At 33.0% G+C, this 27874-nt stretch overlaps 1 protein-coding gene across 1 annotated transcript; it reads right to left on the bottom strand.

The window, feature by feature from the left end:
• On the bottom strand, window positions 1-27702 carry LOC140039347 (uncharacterized). Its single transcript, XM_072084952.1, has 16 exons — window positions 27205-27702; window positions 26832-27027; window positions 11425-11735; window positions 10049-10187; window positions 8621-8775; window positions 7145-7219; window positions 6756-6870; window positions 5714-6395; window positions 5203-5392; window positions 4864-5065; window positions 3957-4168; window positions 3465-3678; window positions 2900-3091; window positions 2568-2720; window positions 1274-1477; window positions 1-881 (listed from the first exon to the last, which is right to left on the bottom strand). The coding sequence occupies exons 1-16, from the start codon at window positions 27700-27702 to the stop codon at window positions 823-825; spliced, it is 3597 nt and encodes a 1198-aa protein (XP_071941053.1). The 3' UTR covers window positions 1-822.
• Between the last annotated feature and the right edge of the window lie 172 nt (window positions 27703-27874).

Here is a 27874-nt window from a genome sequence, read left to right on the forward strand (position 1 = left end):
ATATAAACCATCTAAAACACTTTTAATTTACTTTTAATTATTTATAAATCTGTCTTATAATCTACCATGATTAATCAATATAAAGAGGTGGGACAACTAATCAATACTGTAACTAACATATTTGTTTAATGTTCAATTCATCCTTCAAAGTCTCCCTTTATTTCCATAAACAGATATAGATAAATACATTTATTGAAAAATATTATCAGGAAATATTACCATATTTCAATGATTTGTTTGATACATTTAGATCCCAAGTTACACTATCATAACAATAAATCAAATTAAACTGGTTTTGAGAGTTCAAATTCATGGGTTCACAGTTGTAGAACATTATTAGTGATCTGTGAAGGGTGAAATTAGGCCTACAATTGTAATTTCACTCTTCTCTGGTTTGATGTATGACCAACTAATTGATTTGGAATAATAAGTACCGGTAAGTTATTAATCATTTGAAACATAATCCATATTACTATAATGTTTCCTCAATGTAATTGTTACCTCAAAACGATTTTTCAATATGTTTATTACACTTTTTCACGTAATACAAACATTTACCATATTATTATTTGATGTTTAAACTATTCCTGTTTACATTTACCGTATAAATTACATGTTTACATTTAGACAAAGTAAATGTTATACCTAAATCAAGTTGCTTTAAATACTCAATACACATAATCATTATTTAATTTTAAAACAATTACCTTTAAATTTAAAATAAAATTGCTGTTGTTAAAAAATCGAAAAGCCACATTTTTACAGATCATAATTTGCATAACAATCGTGAAAGCTGTATTCGGCCAGCTAAAATGCCATAATTTAGCAACAATCGTTTTTAAATTTCAAGACGTTGTTATATTTTAGATCATTGTCATCATCTGTTGAAGAGATAGAAATGATAACCGTTATGATAATGTAAGAACATAGTTTATTATACTACTCTGTTTATGCTTATAACTAATATAAATTAAATAATATAAATGTAATAATATCAAGGAGAGCGATGATATAACGTATTTTTCTGTTCGATTCTTATATATCTGAGGTTTTTCTTCCCTCTGTATGCCATACTCGACGACAACCATCAATTTTAATAAAATAATACAATGTACAGTAAACAGTAAAAATTACAGTTCATGTTACTACGACATGAACAAGCGTCAATTTGTTGCCACGTTGCTTGCGATGTGCGTATATTATGTTCCCAAACATAATTTTCCTTAAACCAGTCGTAGACTGAACATTTCTATTGAAAAAAAGAAAAACTCACAAAGCCAATTGTCCTCACTCGTCCCAGCAGTCTTGAAGTCCGGCAAACTTTTTGTAATAGAGTCCCAGGCGCCTTTACTGATAAACTCCCACGTTGCACCATGATCCTTACTGTGCATGTAACTGCGCATATCCATGTGAATACCATAGATATGTCCTGTGAGTTGGTCCGAGCCAATGATGTTGTGCATGTACATAGGCAGAGCTAATAGAGAATATTCATAATTTTATATCAATTATGATAATAATGCTATACTCGGAGATGTTTAACATAATTTTAGAAACATGGCATTTCTAAAATTAGTTAATGTAATTTGAAAACCGCTTCTACGTACAAAATAAAATAAGAAGATGAGAAACAAAAATTAAGACAAATATTATTAAAATATTTAAGTAAAAGAAATGGAGATTTGCATAACCGTACATTGTTAATTCTAAAAACCCAAAGAGATCCTCTATCTCCAGCTAAATTATAGTGATTATCTTAACTAAATGATGACCCGTGGCAGTTCATCTTTGAGATTTAGGTGAGATGATGTATATGTATGTTTTGAGGCTCAACCTGTTCAATGTTGTTATAATAATAATAATAATAATAATAATAATAATAACAACTTTATTTAAAAACGGATGCAACTCTTGGATCACCAGATTGGTGTTTTTCACAAGGCCGTTACTTACTACAAAACTATTTACAAGTTATCATTTACAGTACATAATGATTAAAAAACAAATGATTTCATGAAAAACATAGAGTTACAAGTATATCTTATCTTTGGTCATTTATTATTTTTTTTAATATATGTATATTAGGAGCTGTAATTGCATTTGAGTTTATAGCATTTAAACTATTCAATAGCTTTCCGCCAGAATACGAGAAACTTTTCTTTTTGTACTCAGTGTTTGTCTTATGTAAACTTAGAATATCTTTTGATCTAGTATTATATGTTTGTTTGCGTACATAGAATATGTTTCTTAAGTAGGATGGTGTTAAGTTATTCATTATTAATACATTGTGACTGCTTCGTTGTAATATTGTTTTTTTTCCAAAGTAGGCCAATTTAAATTTTGAGCGCCCGTGAGCTAGAGTCATACCTAGATGTATGTGTAATTATTTTGGCTACTCTATTTTGGAGTACTTCGAGTTTATATTTGAGGGTTTTGTTACAACGACCCCACACAACATTGCAGTAGTCAAAATGGTGGGCTATGATAGATATGTACATTAATGATTGAATATTTTGAGGATTGTTGTTTGAGGACATATACTGTCAGTTCAAGCATCACTGCCTTACCTTTCCAGCTTCCATCTGGTGGATCATCTTGTACATAACAGGACGGAACAAGCTTGTAATATAGACGTCCAAATGACGGATTACAAGCAAAGATCACCTCACTAACCGGATCGTCCAACTTCTTAGTTATGACAAAACCTCGATCATAATAATCTGTCAAAAATAAGGCGAACAAAAACCATCGATGTAGATAGAGAATCCATGATGTGGAAAACCTGTTCGTTTCGTTTAGACTTATTTAATGTTTTAACTCTTTTAAATAATTTGTTTACTTAGCATTGCTAAGAGGAGTAATTTGACCTATCTTAAGCAAATTCATTATTCCAACTTGCCTGTAACCGGACAGTTACTAGGATTACTGACGCACACGGTATGGTTTCCGTCTTCACATTTATAAGCGCCAGCTACGCAACAGTCGCATTGATTAGATCCCGAGTCGTAATGGCATACACATGTCTGAGTGTTCGCCCATTTGCTGTACCTCATCAATGGTTCTTTTGCAGGGTTTGGTACTGCGGGCTCCTCTAAAGAAAATTAATAATCTGATTAGACCATGAATGATGTTTGGCAATCTCAGTTTTTTTGCCGAACCCCTTTTCTTACAGGTGTTGTTTTTGACATATTTACAAACATATACAATAATAAGAGCTGCTATAGCTAAAAGATGACCATGTTCATATAAGCTTAGTATATAGGTATAAAATTAGATAATATTGCATTTTTCTTCATGTCTTTTTTTTGTGCGATATGTTCACAACCCCTGGTTTTAGTTTAAACATTTTTTGATAAGCTTGGATTTGAAGCGCAATTATTTTGACATTAGGGTACTTGGCAATTGTGAAAACTCTGAAACGACCCAACTTCTCTGTTTTAATAAATTAATAATTCTAAAACTACCTTCTTGAATAGGATATTCGCAGATAGCTGGTAGGATAGAGGTACAGTTCATAATGTCCCAGTCCCCTAGATCAGTACTGACGTTCCTTGTATCATATACGTCTATAAAAGCCGCAGCTCCGCAGTCTTCAGTCAGGCTGTTCCCAGGTCTGTTTGGTAGCCATTTTGTATAAGACGCTGATGAACCATCTGTCCACTTAAAAACATTATTACCCTAAAGATGTACATAGTCATATCAATAACTCATAAAATGATATGCAAAACCATTATAATTTTTTAAGTCATGTTATCTCATTAACTATATAAAACGTAGCCGTGGTATTCAGCATTATCAATGCCATGACCGTAAGTTACTTCCAACGTTTTCTTCGTATAATAGATCGGTCAGTAAATTTATGTAAGGTAGTGCAGACTGTCTTTATGAGTCTTCAATCATGGTTATGGCTAACACCATGACTCATGCACCTAATCAAATAGTTATGTCATACTCACACCCACATCTTTTATCCCAATCCAGTACTTATAAGGAGAAAGTACTGGAACAAGATCGCGAAGAAATTGTTGTTCAAACGCATCGTCGATCATGACTAATTGCGCAAAGTCTTCTTCACACGCCGTTTTTGCTGCATCCCAAGTTTTTAGCGTGCTGTTGAACACTTGGTAACACGTTTTCATGTAAGGTGTATAACCTGACCGACACAATTCTTGATGTATAGGGAGAGAGAGAGAATAATTTTCGAATCTTATTGTTTTGCTATTGTATGTCAACTAATGGCATTATTTGTACTTATCGGCCAAAAGTTTGGTTGGATCTATCTCTTTTTTTTTTCTTTTTTATATATAGACACATTGCCATTCTTAAAGGTGGCAATCCTGTTCACAAGACAAACAAACACAAGATGCTCTACATAAACAAAGTCTTTTGGAGTGGAGTTGTAATTTGTCATTAGAAAAAATCCTGACATATGACAGGACTTGAACCTAGGACCCTTGAATTGGTAGTCAAACACCATATCCACCAAGCTACAACTCCACTCCGTTGGGTCTATAAGATACAAGTGACTTTATATAAAAATTTTACCGGAAATTTCCCATACATTAGCCACATTACACTCATTATAATAAACAGAAAAAGCATTAGCAATTAATGTTTTGGTCTTCTTCTATATAATCAGCAAAATTAACCAAACAATCGAAAGAAATTGTAGTTTTAGTGGATAACAGGGATACGCATTTTGAGCAAACATCCAGCTATTGTCAAACTACAATGGTATACGGTATCAATGTGCACCAGAACAAAACCTTTCTTCAGGTCGATCAGACGTACGTACTCTTTTAACGAGGGTTTGCATATTTTGCCTAATTAAATGTGTACAGACTCAATACGACGTCCACTTACCACCTCCAATATCTGGTCTATCCGAATACTTAAATTGAAAGAGATTTGTGAAACTTAGAACGTTGATGTTATCAAAAGTTGAGAACCACAACAAATCTGCCACCCCAACAAAGCGATGAGTTCCCGGAGCATTGGTTCTGTTTTTGTAGATTCTTAGGCGTACACGGAAAGTTGGTTTTGCAGCAATCTGAATAGTTCCAAGCTGTAAAATAAGAAATGTTACTAACTTGTTGTTAACGCTTATCGTTGGTTTCATTTAGGAAAACAACATCGAAAACAAATCCTAATCAAAGCAACAAATTTCGTTTTTGTCAACAACTATTTATCTTATCTGCTTACATCAAATCGGATGGGTGTTGGGCCAGGCATACTTGTATTTACCACTGGTGGCTGAAACAGTTCTGTGTATTCTGATTCCAGGCTAATATACTGGACATTCTTCGACGTAAGCAATGTGAAGGTTGTGTCTACTGCTTTTCCCTTTGAATCGTCTTCATGCCAAATGGTAACCAATATTATGACATCATCACTAGAAAATAGACCAAAATACTATTATTCTATTTTGTAGCACATCAAATTGAATAAAAGATTATTTTACTTTTTGATATAAGAGGAGGACTTTCAGTGGAAAAAGTTAGGCAGTCCAAATGTTTAGTACAGTATTTAGCTAGGTCAAAGTCTAAAAGTCATCAAAGTAATTGCAATTAAAAGTCGTCAACGAGCAATAAATCCGACGATTAAATTTGATTTTTTAAGACACCATCATGTCTTAATTATTTGATTTAGAATAAATAATAATATGCTTATATCCTCTTAAGGTTTGCTAGTATCAGTCTATAAAAAAACTTACTCTTTATAAAATGAATTAGGTTCGTATGATATTTTGAAGGTCATCTTAGGTTCTGGAACTTTATTAATTAGCGTATGAACTGGTACTTCTCCAACCCAGACGTGATATCCGTCGCCAATCTGCACCCCAAGTCCTAACGAGTATTCAGAACCATTGACCACCGCGTCTGTATCGTCCAGTACAGCCTCTACTTCTAGCGCTAAGACGTTACTAGAACGGTCTTGGTCGGTCACCTCAATAAACCCGTCAAACTGTGTCACCGACCAGTCCTTAAGGATGCCGTAGTCATCTTCATTAGCAATGTACTGCGTCTTAATAGCGTAGTAGCAGAACTCTGTCGAATATGTACAGAGTAAAGTGTTACTAACAAACGAAACCGACACTTTGTTAATACTCCACTGCTTGCTGGTTGTATTTGTTGAAAAGTTGTATGGCAGCGTGACTTCAAGTGTAGGATCAGCGGTACCTTTTGGAAACTCAACAATAAGGTTTATATGCACTTTTTGACCAACGTTAACATAAACACTTCCATCTGCAGACTGCTCAGTAACGTTCATCACAAAACGCGGTAGTTTACTGTAAACTGCTTTAGTAGCTCCTTCTGCTCTAATAACGCCTTTGAGTGAGTCATTGATTTCAGCCTTAATGGTAACTCGTAAAAGAACTCCAGGTTTTAAATAAGCTACAAAAAAACCCCGATTTTTAGAAACTTAACAATTTAAAACAAAACATTGTGTTTTTTTAAAAATTCAGAAAAATATTTGGTTCCCATTAATTAATCAGACATTGCCATGTGTTGTGTGTTTAATACCCTAATTGATGTATGCGGTGTATGCCTAGTCAATTTGCTGGATATATTATGTAGTAATGTATGTAATATACTGTATAAAAAAATCATATATTATATGATTGGATAACAAAATTCGTTTAAACAGTATAATTTTAGTTTAGTAACGTATAGTAGACTAACATACCAATCTATTAATTAGGTAATATGTTAAAATTAGTATGTTGTTTTTGTTATAATATACAGTTTAAATACCATTAACAGTAGAATTGATGCTCCCTATGAATTCAATGTCACTCGTAAAATATTCATCGTTGCTAAATGACAAAAAAAGTTCTTCAGGAGAGCCAAAGCTGACTTGAAAGTCGTCCTAGAGAAAAACATTTACATACATTTATATCTAAACATTAAGGTATGCATAAATACAGTTAGTCTACAGGCAATGAATGGAAGCTTAAATCAAGTTAGTGTGAAATGGTAAACGTGAGAAATCTGCAAGAAGCGCTTTATTTGGAAATGCCAAACATATCATATAATTGTATCTTATTACTTTGGTGCTTATCCCACGATTCATAAGAATCATGTAATTATTATTTATTATGCCTACGAACAGAGCAATTTTAGAAAACACCAGAACATCTTACCGTCATAGTTTGGTTGATTTCTCCTTCTTTTCCTGTTAGTTTCCACACGAAAAAAGGATCTGCAGACAAGTTGAACTGAAAGAAAAACGTCTACCTATGAGCTCTATTGATATAGAAACAGTCAATATTTTCTTAAAATGTATTCATTATTTGTATATATATCATTTATATATTGAAATCAAAACACCAATCCTGACCCGTCTGCCAAAATATTTTCCCAAAGATTTTCTCTGAAAATCCGAGAGAGGGCGTTCCATTTTAGGGATGAATGAATGAACTTTTTAATACGCTTTCCCTAAAGCAATATGTGTAGTCGACTATGTAGACTATGGTTCGAATCCCATGACCACTTCTATTTACTTTATAGTGAGAGAGATTATTAAGAGGGTTAGGTTTAGCTTTATTTAAGAAGTAGGCCTAGTTTGGCTATCTTTCATGTATCTTTCAGAGAAAGTATTTGCGAAAAAAATCTCAATCAAAAACACAAACATCCCACACCTCTAAATAATAGCTTTACATGTTTTTGGTAATAAAAAAAAAAGAGTATTTAAACTAGATTTTAAATACTGATTTTTGTGATAGAAGATAATTTACCCGACATTTAATAATGAAAAAAAATCCACGCAAACGCAATATTAATGTACGTTTAAACATGTTCATATGAATGCATTGTTTAGGCCGTCTTATTTCTGTCATAGATTATATAGTACATACTGTACAGTACAATATAGGTGAAATTACGGGACCCACAAATATTCTAATTTGTTTGATATGATGACATCATCTAAATGAAACATGAAGTGACAATTATATAAGCAAGAAAAAATTGGACGCGTTGAAGCGAGATGCGGCCTCTTTTTAATGCGATGTGACTAATATTCTGAGAAGTTATTATATTCAAATATACAGTAAATGTGAAATTGTGCGATTCATGATTGTTAGATATGAGAAAAAAGATAGTTGATTAAAAGATAATTGTTTGAGTAAGAACATATTGAGAGAAAAGCTGGCACGGATAAGTGCTCTGTTGAATAGTATGGTCTATATGAGAGAAATGATTTTTTAGATAATCGACACACAATCTGTACAGGAGAAAAAAATAATGGTGTAGACAATAACAATAGGTGATCTTAGTTCACCTAATTAGTTAGAAAATAATCAATAACAGCAAAATAGTGAATAAAGTCAGTGTCACTAAATGATATGTACCAGAGTGTGCACTTGCGTCGCTCACTAAAGCCTGTTTTCCAGGCGAGGTAGAATTGCGATAACTCTTACTATTTTACAGTAATACGCTGACAATTCAACGATTACAATAATTGATTTCGATACGATCGTAAAAACTGACCAATCAAATTAAGTCATTACGCTGATAATTCATGAATATCACAACGCGACGTTCGTGGAATACCACGTATCCGAGGTTACTTCTTTTCTGTCAGTAATGCATATTCATATTCTTTTCTGACCAAATACCTGCATATTGTCAGCTTTAATGGTAACGTTGAGGCTTGTTCCGGATATCAATCCAGTAGTGTTTACCAATAAATCTGTCTTCACTTCATCTAAAACTCCATAATGTGATGCCGAATTTTCAACGTTTGCACCCGCATCCATATTAGCGTCAATAACTGGAATGTAAAAAAATACAAATTATCACACAAAAAAAAATAATTGCAATTATGTGTTGTTGTATATAGGGTAGGGGTGTATCTGTGGATCATGTGCCGTGCGTATAAATATAAATACACAGCTGTTAACTGTACAACACAAGCTAGTGGATTTCGCTCAATTGAGCGAGAAAAAAATAGAGGTTAAAAATGGTAATATCTCACCCTCTCCGAACAACTAATTATGTTCACCTTAATATATTAATGATGTCATCAATGACGTTCTATGTATGATAGTAAGCAATTAATAATCGATATTAACAATAACTGAAAGAAGGTGTTACGTATCACCATGGAGAAATCAGTTTTCTCCATGGTATCACTGAAAGGTTTTGTGAATTTACTGTGTTGTGTCTATTTTTATTGATAATACATCCTATTAGTGTACAGCATTATTCAAATTAAGTGCAAATTGTAACATCCTTGAACGTCAAGCTGGGAAATGTAAACTTGGCAATTTCAGAAGACGACAAGGTACAGTACTCCTCTGAATGGGAGGATTTTCACCCCGTCTTTGGAATTGTCAGTTTTCCTCGTTTTCCGGGCTTTAGTTATTTCTGGCGCCGAAAACTTTATTTAGCCAACGTTTTTTAATATCGATCCCCAAAATGTAATGCCTAAGGAAAACAAATCTATCTAATTGGTAGTCCAGGGCTTTAAATTTAATATACTGGGTAAGGGGGAGTAAATTAAATTACCAAAGCCACATTCGCTGGAAATGGAGGAGGTTTCAATGATATATGATGTGAATTGTTTATGAAATAAATTGTAATTTTTGAGGTTAATTAGTAGATTTGAAGGAAGAAGTTGTGAAAATCAAAATTACAGCTATGGCAATAAAATATAGTGAGACCATTTTTGTAGTAACAAAATGAACATCAGGTACTGATATATTTTAGAAACTGTTTATTTAAAACTTTCCAGATTTGACAATAGAAAACACTTTAATTAAAATCTTAACTATTTACCTGCACAGCCGTAAAGTTCCATTCTCAAAGTATAATATAAGAGTATAATATGTGCGGGTAATGTTTGTGTCGTTAAATTTTTAGATTTAAAGGAAGAATTTGTGAAAATCAAAATTAAATCTATGGCAATGAAATATAGTAAGACCATTGTTGTAGGAACAAAATGAACATCAGGTACGGATATTTGTTAGAAACTGTAACAACAATTTATTTAAAAACTTTCCAGATTTGACAATAGAACTAAAATTAAAATTTTAACTATTTACCTGCACAGCCGTAAAGTTCCATTCTCAAAGCTGGCCAATTACTCCAATCATATGGATAAATACGAATATATTGAGCATATACAGGAGAAGAAAAAGAATTGGTCACAACACCATCTCCATCAGTATTTCCTGGAAACCTCTAACATTTATAAAATCATTTTTTTAAATATATGGATATATTGTCCGCCTAAAAAAAATTCCTAACTTTTTCTTGCTGAATATGTCATTTTAATGCCACATAATGGTTATTCACTTTGACAAAAAAAAACTGGATCGAAAAATAATAATCCTCTGAACAAAATATACCTAACTGTCATACAATGGCTTTTTGTTAAAATTCACTGTTTCTTTTGTTTTGTTTTATAATAATAATAATTATTATAAAACAATTATTATTATTATAATAATAATTATTTTTGTTGATTTTTTACAAAAGTGAATAACTTTAATAAAACTGCAAAATGGCCTATTCAAAATCTTTAAATTAATTTATAATTATTCACAACTATTGGAAATGGGAAAATATTTTCCGCCCAGGGTGAACTGTAAAAGACAATGCGGTTGAAATTTCTTGATCACATTTTCCGTTTTTGTAAATGTACATACTATAGGTTAATGTTGTGTTATGATTGTTATTCAAAATAATGTATGTATGAACAGTGGAGTATATCCAACAAATTAAAATAAAATAAAAAATGTTGAATAAGTAAGGCGAATTCAATGTTGCTAACATAATGAACAACATAATAATGTCGCTTATACAATAAATAAACAACTAATCATAGACCTTATCTTGCAAAAACAATACCTTCATCCTATTTAGAATTAGAATTTTAAAAAACCTAACAACAAACAAGGCGCGTAGTGGAACTGTGGCTTTGTGGTTGACATAATTGCTTATCGATGCAAAAGTCCTTGGTTGAAATTACTTATGACGGCCAAAACAATGCACCCAGTACATTGGAGTAGTAGTACCCTCATTTAGTTTTGATGTTTCGTGTTGAGCCAAAATACAGGAAATCGGGATGGCAGCTCTTGTTTTAACTACGGTACTATATTATATTTAATATTGTTACAAGAATTTGAAATTCATTACTTCAACAATCAAACTGCAAAGCAGTGCTAAATAATATTATGATTAATTCGATATTGTTTAATCTCATCTAATTAAGAATAGGCTATCTGCTCGAGATAATCAAAGTTATATAATGTGACATGAATCAAATTACTGCTTTTCAATTTGTTGTCAATTGTTCAGTTTTTCCTAATATAATTGTTCAATTAAAACTTCTGTGTCATTGGCTTATGGTTTCCTCTTGGCCTTTTTTGCCAACTACCGTATTTAATAATAACACATTTTATTGTTAAATACTTACTCCGCCACCTACAGCCGTTATTTCAATAAAGTTATTGCCATCAGTGCTGTATTTTACGTTGTATTCCGTTACTCTTTCACTAAGTCCTCCTGATCCTTGAGTAGCCACTTGAGATACTTGTGATAAGCTACCAAGATCAACTTGGATATATTCAGTGCTATCTTTTGTTGCAGGTGCCCAATAACCACTGCCTTGAAGTCTTCCCTTATACGGATGATTGCTTTGACTGCCGGTGTTAAAGAAACTTGATGCAGTCATTTGACTATTAGGAATTTTACCATTCTCAATTCCAAGATCATTATTGCAGGATTCTGAAAGTAGAGATAAAGCTTCAGTTTTTATAATCCAACAGTAATGTCATTTATTTTTCAAATGAACTTCAAATCAAAAGTTAAACCGACTAGAACATTTTAAATCTTATTATTGATATTATTGTTTTTGTTATTATCTTAAAGTAATATGGATGTTATAGTTTTTTTTTCTCTCTTTTGTGGCGTTAACCACTATTTATTCATTTCATTTCATCAACAGATTAATACAATTATTTCTAATAATAATAATAACTATTCATTGTTATTCTTACTTTTGTTTGGTTTATATATATATATATATATATATTGAAGTCGAATACTTCTTCTCGTGCGTTACTTATGTTGCGTTACGTTTCTTTTCCTCATCTTTATCGTTTCAAATTAATTAATTAAATTTCAGTATATCACCGGGCGGTTTCGAATTAATGTTCATTGCCTAATGTGTTTATATATATATATATATATATATATATATATATATATATATTTATTTTTTTTTATTTTATCAACGTTACTGTTCTTGGAATCAGAGCATTATTTCTTTTCTGTTATCCACCTTTTTTCATAATTTTCTAGTATTTTTTTTGTTCTATAATTCTCAACATCTAACATTGTGAACACTTAACTAATAAATGTACTGTATGAGATACATTTACTAATGTTGTATAGTTATTTTTGGTAGTATTTTTGACATATAATTCATTTATACCCTATATACAGATTATATACATTATTTTAAAATACGAATATAAAAAAAAAAACAAAAACAAAAATATTAAAAATGCTTTTCTTACTCCTGTGTCTAGTTTTATGTCTCATGGTTATATTTGTTTGCTTATCTTCTCGTGCGTTACTTATGTTGCGTTACGTTTCTTTTTTGTTTTCAATATTAATTTATACAATTTTTTTTTTTTTTTTATATTTCATATAAGATAAAATGAAACTGCCTATGTGTATTATACAACATTATTATGTAATATATTTTAAATAATCAGATTCACATCAATATAAATTATAATAGGTGGTTAAGGTAAGATCTTTTGTTTTTTTCCGCCATAAAAAGACGAGACAATGATCCGGTCCATTTGTTTACATTTTTCAAAGTATGTGCCTTGTAAACGCAGAAGCATCCAATAGAGAACATGTGGTCTACATATTTGTTTCCTGTACCTAGTACAATGTTTCGATAATTTGCCTCGATCCCAAATTTGTGCATGGTGTAAACGTTAATATATTCCCATAAGGGTTTTACTTCAGTGCATTCATAAAAGAAATGGGCATCATCCTCTACTACGTTGCATTGTAGGCAAGTATCTGTGTTGCTTATTTTCCATTTTAACAGCCTTCTTTTGGTAGGTGTTATACAATGCAATAGTTTGATGTTCAACTGTTTAAGTTTATTATCTTTAATATCTTTAATTTTTCTTTTCCATGTTACAGACCAATCGTTCTCCATGTTAAAATATGTTTCCCATTTTGTTTTACTTTTGGATGGTTCTAGACATTTTTCCTTAATAAAGAAAGAACATATTTGTTTGCTACTCATATTCAAACATCGAACGTGTGTTGTTTTTGAGTGCTTTTGGTTTTTATCCCTTAAAAGATTTTCTCTTTCCATTCTTTTGGAATTGCGTTTAATACAATTTGCCATTCAGCAATCCAGTTTGATTTATACCTAAGCATATCAAGTAATTCATTTGCGTTAATGAACCTATTCTCAATTACAATATCCTTAATATTTCGCACACCTGACCTTATCCAGTTTCTAAAAAATATTGACATGTCATTGTATAAAATCATTTTGTTATACCAGAGTTGTTGATGCAATATATCATCATAACATAATTGACGTTTAGTCATACCGCTATTAAGTTTGACTAAAATACATAGTATAGATTTATAGAAATCGGGTATGGCTTTAAAAATAGCATTTTTCTTATCAATATATGATATGTTTTCAATAATATCTTTTGGGCCTATTCTATTAAAATATGTGTTTGGCAGACATTTCCACTTTGAATCCTCATTGTTATACAATCTTTTAAGCTAAGATATTTTTAAAGATTTAACCTGTGACCTGAAATCAGGCGCTTTAACACCACCACTTTCATATTCGTTTATAAGAACTACTCTTTTAACCTTTTCTCTTTTTCCATCCCACAAAAAGTCAAAAATTATGTTATCAACACGTTTTAGAACACTTTCAGGCGTGTCTATAATACTTGCAACATAAACAAGTTTTGACAGGCCAAGCGTCTTTAATATGGATGTTATAGTTTAGGAAATTGTTGTCCTTTGTTGACAAGTCTGAGGAAAATGCTAGATGGACTTGACATAAATCTTGAGAATATATAACTTAATTCTTTTCGATACAATACTAATTACAACGTGTTAGCAAAGAGAAAACATTGTAAATAGATAGATAGATATAACTTGTATTGTCCTTCTTGTAAAATATAACAAAAGGAAATTCATCTTCCATTGGCAAAATAAAATAATGAGTAAAACGTAAGAACAACATATAAAATATAGAACATTATAATAAGTAAATGTAAATATGCACAGCTTAGAAATTAGTTAATATTATTATTATTATTGCCCCCTTTATTGATTATTATTATTAATAATATTAACAAATTATGTACAAAAAGTAAGTGGTTCCATCGTCTGATAATTAGCTGCTACTGTGTCCACTACCTCACTGCACCTTCGTTGTGTAAATGGATTGCATTTACCACAAACGAATACCGGTACCGATCCGCCTTAGCATTAAGTACACGTAGTCGGACCTCCCATCTCATGTAACTAAAGAGGCCAGCAAGTGGATGAGATTGATAATTCAAAATAGCATATAGCTTATTGTTAACATATTTAACATAGATTAATTATATGTCGATTCCAATACATTTCTGCGCAGTTTTCCAAACTATTCCCATTAGTGTTTTATGTTGAACACCAAAGTTTCCCTAAATGCATACGATACCACAAACCAGTACGCTCTGTATAATTGATTGATTCACATTTAACGATCGTTAGAAAATACATACTTTGGCTTTAATTTTTCACTAGATTAGTAAAATGCGTGTCCCATTTTAGGTCATTATTAATAGTAATTCCTTAATATACAAATTGGGTCACGCTACCATGAAATAACATCATCGCTTATCTTAATACTGTATTCAGGACGATGCTTTCTAAAATCAAATATCACCTTTGTTTTTTTTTTTTAACGTTAAGAGAAAGGTAATTATGCTGGGACCATCTTACAAATCCATGGATCTCATTTTCATATGCCACAGTCACTTTTATTTTTAATCAAAGATAAAAATGCCATCTGCGTATTTTCTATCTCCACACTCTATTTGCATAAGTTCAGTTTCAATATTGTTCATTTCTATACATATAGCGGGGAGACAGGAGCACGATGTTATGGTCCGATTTCCCATGCAGTGGAAGAATTTTTGTTTTAAAAACCTGTGTAATGTAACGCCAGAACATTATCGGGTATATTCTCATTTAAATGAGTCTCGGTGAAGCACATTAAACTTTATACATAAGAAACATAAAGATTGTACAAAAACCCATTGTGTGCAATATGGTTAAAATGTAATCCTCCCTATCTTTATTAATAGGTAAAAAGTAATTTGTATATAAATCTATTAGATTTTTAACGAAACGTATTACAATAGTAACATAATATTGTGGGAATAAACATATAGGCCTATTATCTTGGAAATGAATATCTTATTTACTTTCGATACGATATACTAATCACAAAGTATTAGCAAAAAGCAAAACATTGTGAATATTACATAAAAAACATACAAATACATACAAATTGTAAAAAAAAACGTTGTGTACAATAGCCAAGTAAATTGATATATTTATAGGTCAACGAAACGTATTAATTACAATAGTAACATATACCGTACCTTCTTTACTTATATGGAGCAAAGCTGAAAGAAAAATGCAGACGAATTTCCAACAGTCCATTGTTATAAAAAACAACCCAACTATGCAGGTAATCGACAATGTTCAATCTGTCAACAGTAAACGAATACTGAAAGCAACTGTTTAAAAGTATTACACAATACTAAATAACTGATGCATGCGAACATCGTGGAACATGTTACGTGAATGGTTGTAAAAATCAAAATGATATTGAGATTGATCGAATACTGACAAAGGTAAATCTGATGGTGGCAATAGGATGGATCCTGAAACCTGACTTTTAGTATAGAAGATAAGGATACTTGGTTGTACACATAGAAAAGTGGTGTCATGATATAACTGTATATGTCATGATTTGCAGCTTCCAGGAGGTTGCCTACGTAAGTTATGTGTTTTTTTCTTCTCAACAGTTTTTTTGTTTATGTTATGTTTTTGTAAAACGTATTCAGGGTTTGTAGCAATGGGTTTCCCCTTAAAATGTATATATCTGTGACATTGAAGGCACCCTGCAGACAACAGTGCAAATGACCATTCAGTTTAAATCAGATGATGAAAGTTTGCAATTGAAATCGATAGTGATTTAATAATTTCTAGTAACGAAGGCTCAATATTTAATTACGATAGTCATATATAAGCACAAATCTAATTCACACAATGCTAAATAGGACTTACACATCAACGTTTTGAATTGTCTATGTCGAAGTGGATACAATATTTCATCAGCAATGTTGGCAAAGTCAGATAATACTGCCTTTCATTTTATGTTTATTGTGAAAACAGGCGTAGGCGTTTTAGTTGTAGATAATTGCTATTGTTGCTATGATAACATAATTTGAAGTATGTACCGCATGCAAATCAATCAGGTGGACCAATCACAAGGCCACATATTTTATGCGCGGTATTTGAATTGTTTAGCGTGGGAAGAGGAGGCAGGACTCGCTCACGGTGTATGTATCATATTTCATGTAATATAATGTAACATAATGTAAACCATCAGGTTATTTTAATAGTAATGCATGACAGCTAATGGGCCATTGATAAACTGTCACATAAGACGACATTTAACAATACTGTACATATTCTAGTCTATAAGACCGTTAGTTCCAATAATTTTCTATCTAAAATATACCTCTTAACTTATGTGAATTAAAATGTATCATATAATGGTATTTTATACTGTAAATACTGACAATATGTGACCAGCTCTGACAAGGTGAAACATAACTCGTTGTTCCTATTCACTGTACTACCACGTTAACAACTATCTTGGTGAAAATAGGATTTCCCCCTTTTTGGAATGGCGCTAGTTGTTTTTTACAGCTTTTGTTTTTCCTCAGTTCCCCCTTTTTATGTTTATGTTTCACTGAAAAGAATAAATAAATAAACCTACAACCATTCAAAAATCAAGATCAAATTTCATTTTGTGTGATTTAAATTTATAAAGGGTTTTAAAGTGATTTTAATGAGTACCGTACTTTTTTTTTTATTTCAGTTTGTTTCCAAAAAATGAAATAAAGGGCACGTAATACTGTAATATTTGTATAGCTACCTTTGAAAACATGGTAGAGCCTGAAATTATAAATATTCATAAGCCGAATTCAGTGGGTTTTACCAGTAGTGTTTTCAATTTTGGTGGTTGGAGATACCTTGTAATTTTCGGAGGGGGTATATTTGAATAATCCTAAAAAATTAACTTCTTCAATAAAATAATTTTTCCAGATCTTTCTTTTTATGGTATTTTTTATTGAGTATACATTGCGCAATTTTGCGTAAACAGACACTTTCCCCTGTAAGGGTCAATTGGGAGTATGATCATGTGAAATTGGCATAGCGATCTGTTCTCATCATGATGTGACCCCATAATGTTTTCACAGTTTAATGATGTGATTGTGATATTATTACTAAAATGTCAAATTTAACGAGATCTGAGAAAGAGGTTACTGGTGGCTATGTATTCAATACAGATAGGCCTAGGCCTACTAGGTATGTACTGATGCTATTAGCCTAGCTGCTAGGCTGTGATAGCCTTACAGCAGTGAAGTTTGTTCTCTCACCCAGCCTCCGACTACCCATAATGATAGGGTGTCTGAATAATTGCAGTTCAAATTTAGTAACTTTTCAATCCAATCATATAGGCTAATTCATTACGCTAGTATTTTCGCTCCTCCTCCCCCTACAAACACACCCCAGATACACTGGGTGATGTGTTGAAGCCGGTTCCAGTACAAATTATGTTATTATCACTCCCAACCCATAATCCCTCAGCGGCAGTTTTCAAATGTAGTTTAAAACATTCCAAATACATTTTCGGTCATGGTGATAGGCCTACATCCCCACCCCAAACTCCCATCCGCTTCCCAGGGATGATTAAATACTTTAACACTTTCCAACCACAATTCTGGTGTAAGCAAAATCCCCACTATCCCCTGAACCCAAACTCCCAAACCCTATCTCCCAACCCCACTCTCCCACAATGGACGTTTTTTCCTTGGAGGATTGGTGATGTAGCTGAACACAGTAACAGTAAACAACATGTGTATGTTCACACAGGTATGGATGTCTGTAATGAGACAATCCAAGAGACCGATACATAGCTGGATATGGTTAAAGTACTTTGCTAAATGTATAATTGAATAGGTGTCATATTGGTTAATGAATAAAATATGTATATCTATATCTTTATTTCGCCAAACGCCTTGCTGAGGATAATTCAAATACTGTAAACCTTTTGTAGTATAATTTTACAATTCGATAGCCTACAACCCCGAGCCCTAGCAAAAAATGACATCACAAACCACCACCCTAGGAGTCGGGGGAATTTTTTTTAATGTAGTTTAAAACCTTCCGGGTACAATTGCCATCATTTTGATACCCCATACCTATGGTTACGTGCAGAAACAGAAATTTTTATAACGAACAAACATCGAAAGTGGGAGTTTTGACCACATTTTGGTCCCTAACTTGGATCCTAGGTGGCGGATGATGTTGAAATATAGCTTAGAACATTCCCGGTACAATTGCGGTCATTTTGATACCCCATATGTAAGATTATGTGCAGTAACAAAATGTTGTATAACGAACAAACAAACAAACAAACAGACAAACAAACAGACAGACTAACTCCCTCACTTATAATATAGATACCTAGGTAGGCCTATTATACACTTATACCAACATAATAATAAACATTACGCGTGCTTTATACAATTTTAAGTAAATGCTTAAAACAGACTCATAAATGAGTATGTGCTTAACATATCCATGATTCAATTGATTAGATAAAAACAATGACATAACGTTATTTAGCTAGTCATTATTCAACGTACAAATCAATAGTTTAATTGTATGTACTAGATGGTACGCTCGCTTCGCTCGCGTACCATCTAGGTCGTGCCCACAGATGGTTATCGAATACACAGTAATTTCAGCGTAACAAAACTGGCGATTTCAAATGTACGTACCGCAGGACTATAATACATTGTCGTTTACAGAAACGAATAAATAGACACGATGATTTATGTAGTCAACTAAAATTAGCACCCTGGAAATTACTTCCGAAAGAGAAACTTACCACAAAATGAGTCCAAATTTTTAGAATTTGTGTTTTGTATGTAATAGGGTTGAGGGATGGGAAAGCGGATAGGTACCAAGAGGAACAATTTTTAAATATATTCGTTATCCACTCAGTAACAATAATATACCTCTAAATACAGTAAAACATTTGCGATTTAATACTTTGTTAAAACTGTCACTATCATAATCGATTGAAATATTAAAGTACATGTCACAAATACACCACTATGACGTTTATATTATTGGTAATTATTAATTAATACAAACGTTGAGAAGGAACTGTCAGTATAAAGTTTATTTGTATATCCTTTGTAGAGCCTATCCACAATATCAGTAATAAAGTTTATTTGTATATATTTTTATATTACATCTAACAGTACGAACATTCACAGTAAGAAATGCTCGATTCAAATGAGGACCAAAAATAGTTAATAGATATTTACAGTATTGTCAAAGTATTGCAAGTTTATTCTCAAAGGGCCCATATATTTTCCTACCGTATGTGTTAAACCAAGGGCTCATAAATTTACCTACTTGTGTTAAACCAAACTCTGGCAGACTGAGAGATTGGGATGTTCCATTCATCGCAAATCAATACATTTGTATAATCGTATATTAAATCTATCAAAATAGTATTTTTTTAAGAAAATCGGCCTGTCTTCAACATGATGCTGTACTCTAGCTGTTCAACCGGTTTTCAGCTATTAAAAACAATTATCATTGGAGGAGATAGGAAAATGCGAAGCCTCCTCGCATTTTTGTGGCGGGTATTTTTCAAGATGGACATCCATTAGACAGTGTATACCACGATCGGAAAACACCCCTATTTGGGGAAAATCGTTGAATACCTAAATTCGTTTTAATCGTCAATAACTAATTATCTAACATAATTTAATTAGTAAACAGGGTTATATCAGGTGGTTAAAATCAGTACCGAAAGTACGAACCAACTTTATATACCATCGAGTAAAAATTATAGAAGTAAGGCGCGATTTACCGAATTTTGCCCTTGCGTAAATTTATATATAGATACAATTAAGTGATCTTTTAAAGAGTAATTATGATGCTGTAGTTTAAAAACAGTAATTAACACAGTTTAAAGCAAGTGCTTAAAAGAAAAAAAAAGTATGTATATATTTATTGTCACAGTACAGTGTGAATTTCATTTTCCAATTGAATACTACGCTGCACCCTGGCTGTAGATTACCGTTTAATTACGGTGATCTAGAATAAGTTAGAAATTGTAGAGAGGCAGTCTTGCTCTCAGTGTGACGCAATGCCACTATTTAACTTAACTTTTATACAGACACATCAAACATACTATTTTTTATGAAGCCAACTTAACAACTTAGAACAAATTAATTAAAAACGGGAAGTTTAGTGATGAAACAATCCCAGCCCTATTTAAATTGAGTTTCGCGTGTGTGACATATCAGCCGATTCTCGGTACTGTATCTATTTCCGAAGTGTCATAGGCGTATCATGGTAATACAACATTCTTCGATTTCTGGCTACATCACTAATAATTATTAGGCCTATTCCCATAGTAGTTCTGATTTTCATTGTTGACTTCTACGCATGCTCGCTGCTGTATTTGGTCTTTGATGAACGATTCAATGCGTTAAACATTCACCAAACTAAACCTTTTTACATCGATTGATCATACCGGCCGTAATTGCATAGAAGGACACGAAGAGATGCTTCTTTCGTGAAATCCTGTTTTTTTAATGCATCCTTGCCTGTAATTAACGGATTGCTTATTTTTTAAATTTATAATAATATTATTACTAGTTGGTGTTTATATCTCTTAAAATAATACTACTCATAATTATGTCTCTGTTTTTCTGTCGGATTTTATTTTGCGTATCGATCTCTTTTCATTGACGTTTTTCTGCCCTAATTTATGATTATAGTTTGGTGGTAATACATTGGTGAACATATTCTATTATTAAGGAGGCATATACCTTTTAAAGAATATATTAGTTAATACCACCGAAGATTATTAACCGACACATACCTTTTCGTTGATCTACTAAAGATCTATTCAGATTTTGAGAATTGTGTATCATATGAATAACTGTAATGATTAATATGTTTATTGTAAACAATAAATAATAAAACAAAGTAGAAAGACACAACATGGGACCATTAGGATTATAAAAATATGTATAGAATTAAATTAAATTATGACGTTGTAAACTTGTGGAAACATATTTATTGGTAATATGTTGAATATTGTTGTAAAATTAAACTACTAAAACCATTTATAATGAAACTAATAAAACTCCATCCCTCTCTAATCATTGTGCTGCTTAACAATACAAATTGTTTTCTTTTAAAGATTTATGAGGTCTGCATTAAAGATATATTAAGAAATAAACACTAACAATAATAACAGTTACAATCATAACATTATTAAACATAATTACAATAATATTATTATAATTTTTATAGCATGTTATTCTAGATTGAAATTATTTTTCCGTTGGAGTCTTGTTCGTAGGCAATTAAGGTGACTTAAAATGTGCAATTTAAATAAAAATGTCAGTTCAAAGAATTGTATTTTTTTCCTTACCAAATTATTACTAAGAACGTTGGAAGAACTTCAATTTTAACTTCTGAAGGCGGGGTGGGATGGGGGTGGAAAGGGGTGTGTGTTATTTCTCAGTTATTCTTTTATGACAACATTGATCATATTCAATATTGTAATATGCCTTTATTATATTATTATGGTATTACTGTATAAGGTCCATGTTGATTTTTCTTTCATTAAATAAATGTGAACTTTAATTAATAATATTGACGGGGCAGATACTAACATGTTTAGTTGTCAAATTATTACTGATCACAACATTGTACAATATTAAAAGATGAGCTCAGTTGCCAATGACTAGTAAATAGATAGTAGCATCGGTTGTGTACAAATGTGCTATTTAAAAGTTACATAATTATTTTGTTTTCAAAAGATGGTTATTCTTAGATAGTAAGTGTGATTTCAGATACATTGAGAATCGGGTATTCTTCTCATAAGCTTGCAATACGGTATCTACCACAAGACACTTAATTATTTTCACTGTGTTGCTACAACAAGCTTATGGTAATTTGATTTTGAACTAATGTCTAAATTTACTGAAACGTCAACAAATATAGCGTGAAGTCGAATTATAGTGCCTGTTACAACCGTTAATGTAAAAAACGCCAGCTAATGTCGAAACAACCGTTAATGTAGAACAATCCACCGCTTTTAGTAAAACCTCCAGCTTATGTAGAAACACCAACATCTTATGTATTAAATAAAAATCCACACCCGCTAATGTAGAAACTGTCAACAGCTTATGTAGTAACGAAAATTGCCTCCCAGCTTATGTAGTTACTATCGCCAGCTAATGTATAAAATGTTATATATTTTACAAAAATATCTAAAATCATGTGCAAATGTATCGATCTTTACTTTGCGATCAGTCTTTCCACATGGAAGCAACTAAATTTCTAAAACGACCACACATCGTAAGCAACCATCTCTGTTAAGAGACCTCTCGTAAAGGATCACCTCCTCTCATAAGGAACCACTTCTCATAATCGACCATCTCTCGTAAGCGACCACCTCTCTTAACGACCACACCTCTCGTAAGTGACCACCTCTTTAAGGGACCACGACCTCTTTCTATCTATTAAAGGACCGCTTTTCATAATCGTCAGACGACTCTTTTAAAGGACCACCTCTCCTAACGACCCCACCTTTCGTAAGTGACGACCTCTTAAAGGACCACCACCACCTCTATTAAAGGACTGTTTCTCATAATCGCTCATCGCCCATCACAACGACCTCTCGAAAGTGATCACCTCTATTGAACGACCACTGTCTCTGTTAAGCGACCGCTTCTTATCATTGAACACCTCTCGTGTGCGACCATCTTATCAACCACACCACTCGTCAACCTCTTTTAAAGGGCCACCACCTCTATTTATGGACCGCTTCTCATAATCGACCACCTCTGTTATAAAAAGTTCAAAATACACTTACTCTAAAAAATATTCATTGTAGAATATTAGAATCAATTAATTCCCTGAAGAACAAAGTGTATTTAATCCCTGTACCCTTTTCATCATAATACAATAATTAATCAATGTTCAATCAGTTTTGAGCAGCAATCAACCAGAATCAACCTTAAGAAGTAGGCCTACCTGCCGGAACAATAGAATTTATAGATAAGCTCACAAATAGGGTGGTCATTTAAAAGAGGTGGTTACTTTACGAGAGGTGTGGTCGTTAAGAGAGATAGTCGTTTACGAGAGGAGGTCGATTATGAAAAGCGGTCCCTTAAGAGAGGAAGTGATCAATTCCGAGAGGTGGTCGATTATGATAAAAGTCCCTTAAAAGATAGATTTGGTTGCTTACCAGCGGTCGTTGTGACGGGAGATTATGAGAAGTGGTTCTTTAATAGAGAGAAAGAGGTCGTGGTCCCTTACGAGAGGTGTGGTCGTCAAGAGAGGTGGTCGCTTACGAGATGTGGTCGATTATGAAATGCGGTTCCTTTATGAGAGTAGGTGATCACTTATGAGAGGTGGTCGATTATAAGAAGTGGTTCCTTAACAGAAACGATGGACGTTCAATAGAGGTGGTCACTTAACAGATGTCGTTGTGACGGGAGATAATCGATTATGAGAAGCGGTCCTTTGATAGAGAGAAAGAGGTCGTGCTCCCTTAAAAGAGGTGGTCACTTACGAGAGGTGTGGTCGTTACGAGAGGTGGTCGCTTATGAGAAGTGGTCCCTTATGAGAGGAGGTGATCCTTTACGAGAAGTGGTCGATTATGAGAAGCGGTCTCTTAACAGAGATGGTTGTTTACGATGTGTGGTCGTTTTAGAAAGTTAGTTGCTTCCAAGAGGTGGAAAGACTGATCGCTAAGTAAAGATCGATGCATTTGCACATGATTTTATACATTTTTGTATAATATATAACATTTTCTACATTAGCTGGCGATAGTAACTACATAAGCTAGGAGGCAATTTTTTTTAATTGGCGTACAGTCTAACTAAATTTATACGTTGAGGGCATCATGCAACCACTAGGCAACAGGAAAAGAAACATGAAACTTTTCTGCGAAACTTTTGATTGATTAGAGTCATGAACTCCGAGTATTGTTCAAATTGTATGGCATCTCTACATCTAAAATGTATTGCACTTGATTTAGATTAATTTCCTCATTTTAGAGAGAAGTTGCATGGCGCTGAATTCTGTTTCAAAAGTTTGTTACAATTCTCACTTCCATGATTATTTTGTTAACCTCCCCCATACCCCCGGCCCCCATCAGAGTGGTTTTAGTCACGTGGTTTAAAAAAAACTATGCTGCCCTCAACGTTTAAATTTAGTTTGACTGTACGCCGATTTGTCCTTACGTCAATTTTTGTCCTTACGGCAATTTTGTCCTTACGCAAATTATTGTCCTTACGCCAAATGTTGTCCTTTCGACAATTTAACCATACGTCAAATTAACCATACGGCAATTTGTTCTTTCACCATACAGCAAATGTGGGTGTCCGTACGGCAATATTTGTTTGTCAATCGAGGAATTATGTCTTTAACGCCATTTGTTTGGCTTACCGGAGCGGAATTGTTCGTACGGCAACGGTTGTCTTTTCGCGTTGGGAAAATTAGTTTTATACTTTTGTTTCTTAAATACAACAGCGCCACCTATTTTGTAATTTCGCCGCGAACATTGAATGTTATGACATTTCGCGCGATAGAAGTACTTTTTTGGAGATATATATGTACTAATTAGTCCAAAAAGAGCATTTAAATTAGCTTTAAATCGTTTGTATGATTTTGATTGATTAATGGGAACATCTTTACAAGACGTGGAATCATTGGAAAAAACAGGATTAGCCTACAGTAGATGAGTTCCAGTTCCAGGTCGCAATGGTATCGCCTCAGCAAAAAGGTATGATTGTAATTGTATGACAATGCCTAATCCATTCAGGAATGTCATTCCACAGACGCGGAGCATTAATAGACAAATCACGATCTCCAAACGAGTGATGAGATTTCGGTTGAAATAAAAGCAACTTATTATTGGATTGTAAATTACATTTAAGATAGTATAAGCCCAGCATATCAGTCACATATTCTGGAGCAATTCCATTATTAACTTTGAAAACCATTAAAAATATTTTAAAAACAATTCTATGTTTAATAGGCAGCCATTGTAACTCTTTTAAGGTGCCTGTAATATGCGAAAATTTGTGCACTCGTGCAGCCGCATTTTGTATGAGCTGAAGCCTATGCAGTTGTTTATGTGGGAAACCAAATAAACAATTGTGGACCTAAAACAGATCCTTGTGGAACAGAGAAATTAAAAGTGGTATGTTGAGAGATTGCCTCTCTAATACAAATGCGTTCAGGTCTGTCCGCCAAGTATGATTGACACCATCTTAATGTAGTGCACATCCCTCAACACCAATAGAAGCCTGCAACCTTTCAATCAGAATACCGTATCAAACGCAGCACTAAAATCAAGTAAAATTAAAGCAGTTACTTTTCCAACATCCATCGCATGAAGTATATCATTGCTAACGCGCAGTAGTGCAGTTTCAGAACTGTGATGTGCTTTATACGCTGATTGAAACGGGTCAAGTAAATAATTATCATTTACATGTGATAGTATACGTTTAGATATCACTTTTCAATTACTTTGCCAAGAAAACACAGATTTGATACTGGTCTGTAATTGGATAGCTTTTCAGGATCAAGACCCGATTTCTTTAATTGAGGACGTATGTGCGAGATTTTAGAAATGTCAGGGAAAACCCCAGTTTCCAAAGACAGATTAACGACGCGTGTAATTAGTGGAACAAAAACAACAGCATTTCTCTTAATTAACAGAGTAGGAACTGGATCAAGACTGCAAGATTTAGCAGGCCAGTTTTTGGAAATTTCAGAAATTTTGTTTTCACTAGCAGGTTCAAATTTACAAAGGGAGGGACAATTATAATTTTCACGGCATACGTCAAGAGGTTTCACGAATATTAACAATTTTATTTTTTTTAAATACGGAAAATATTTCTGCAAGCAACTCATCTGAATGAAAAAATAGAAATGAGAACGGTGTAAAAGATTGTTTACAACCTTAAGCAGCTTCTTCTGATCACCTGAGCAATCTTCGACCAGGGCAGAATAATATCGTTTCTTAGCTCTTTCAACAAGCATATTAACAACACACCGCTGATGACAATATTTCTGTCTATCTAAGGTATTTTTGGATTTCATCCATTTTCTCTCAAATACGCGACGGAGTTTTCTCGCAGATCTAATTTTATCAGTATACCACGGTTTTGAAGAATTTAGTTTGAAACATTTTGTTTTTAAAGGTGCGTGTTTATCCATAACTTCTCTTAAAGAACAGTATCTTTCAATATTTTCTTGCATCATGCATATCAGACAACCGAGCTTGTATGCCATTTGAAAACTTAGTTGTATCAATACTGTTTATATTTCGGATTTTAATTTTAGATTTAGGAAGAGGTGATTTCTTGAAATCGAAACTACAAAGTATAAACAATTTATCAGAGATACTCGGTTTTACAGTGATCCCCGAGATCAAAGAAACATCTCTAGTAATAATGAGATCAAGACAATGACCACCATCATGCGTAGGTTCATTTACATGCTCTATAAGATTAAAAGACTGCAATAGACGATTACATTTATTTGCAGCGATATTCTCATTTGTATCAATGTGGATATTAAAATCACCACAAAAAAATGACTTCTGATGGAATAATAAGATAATCAATCAATCATATTTTTAAATTCATTAAGAAAGTCGGACAGACAAACTCGGTGGTCTATAGATGCATACAATAAAAATTGTTTTTGAACTTAATATAAACTGTAAATGTATGTTTTCAAATGAACATTTAGACTAGATTTAAATAAAATTCCAAACCCCTCCACCGATTTTATCCAATCTAGGTACATTTTTTAAACAATATCCCAGTGGAGTTATGTTTCCAATGGAGAGGTTGTCATCAAGCCGAAGCCATGTTTCAGACACAGCCACGATATCAATGTCATTACTAACAACAAAGTCTGTGAATTCATCACTTTTGTCACGCAATGAACGAGCATTTAGCAAACAAAATATAAGTGATGAATTTGCAGAATTTGAATTTAATTTGTGTGGGTAGGTTTTCATGGATTGAGCAGCTCTCGTACAAGTTCCAGGTACTTGAACCACTCTTTTCTTTTCCAGATCGATTTTCAGAGTCCCTTGTTGATGATTGACGCATTCTCTCTGACGATTTGGTTGGTACTGACTTGAGAGCAGAAAAGATGACTGAGGTGGACTCATCGCCGACTCATTACTTATGTGATCAATACTGTTTTTCGCCAGAGTACTTGTTCCTCGTGGCCTAAGATGAACTCCATCAGAAGATAGTTTCATGAATGGAATATTTGTATTATCAATAAATCCTCAGCCATTCTCTTTGCATATGAGTTTCATATGGTGATTTGCTCTCTCTACATCATCGCATTTCGAGACTGGTTGCGTCGGTGTATTATGGAGGAAAATGTGCACTTTATTGGCTTCAATGTTTCACACAGAGATGTCGTTT

Source organism: Antedon mediterranea, chromosome 2 (genome assembly GCF_964355755.1).
Source record: "Antedon mediterranea chromosome 2, ecAntMedi1.1, whole genome shotgun sequence".
In the NCBI taxonomy this organism is placed as follows: Eukaryota; Metazoa; Echinodermata; class Crinoidea; order Comatulida; family Antedonidae; genus Antedon; species Antedon mediterranea.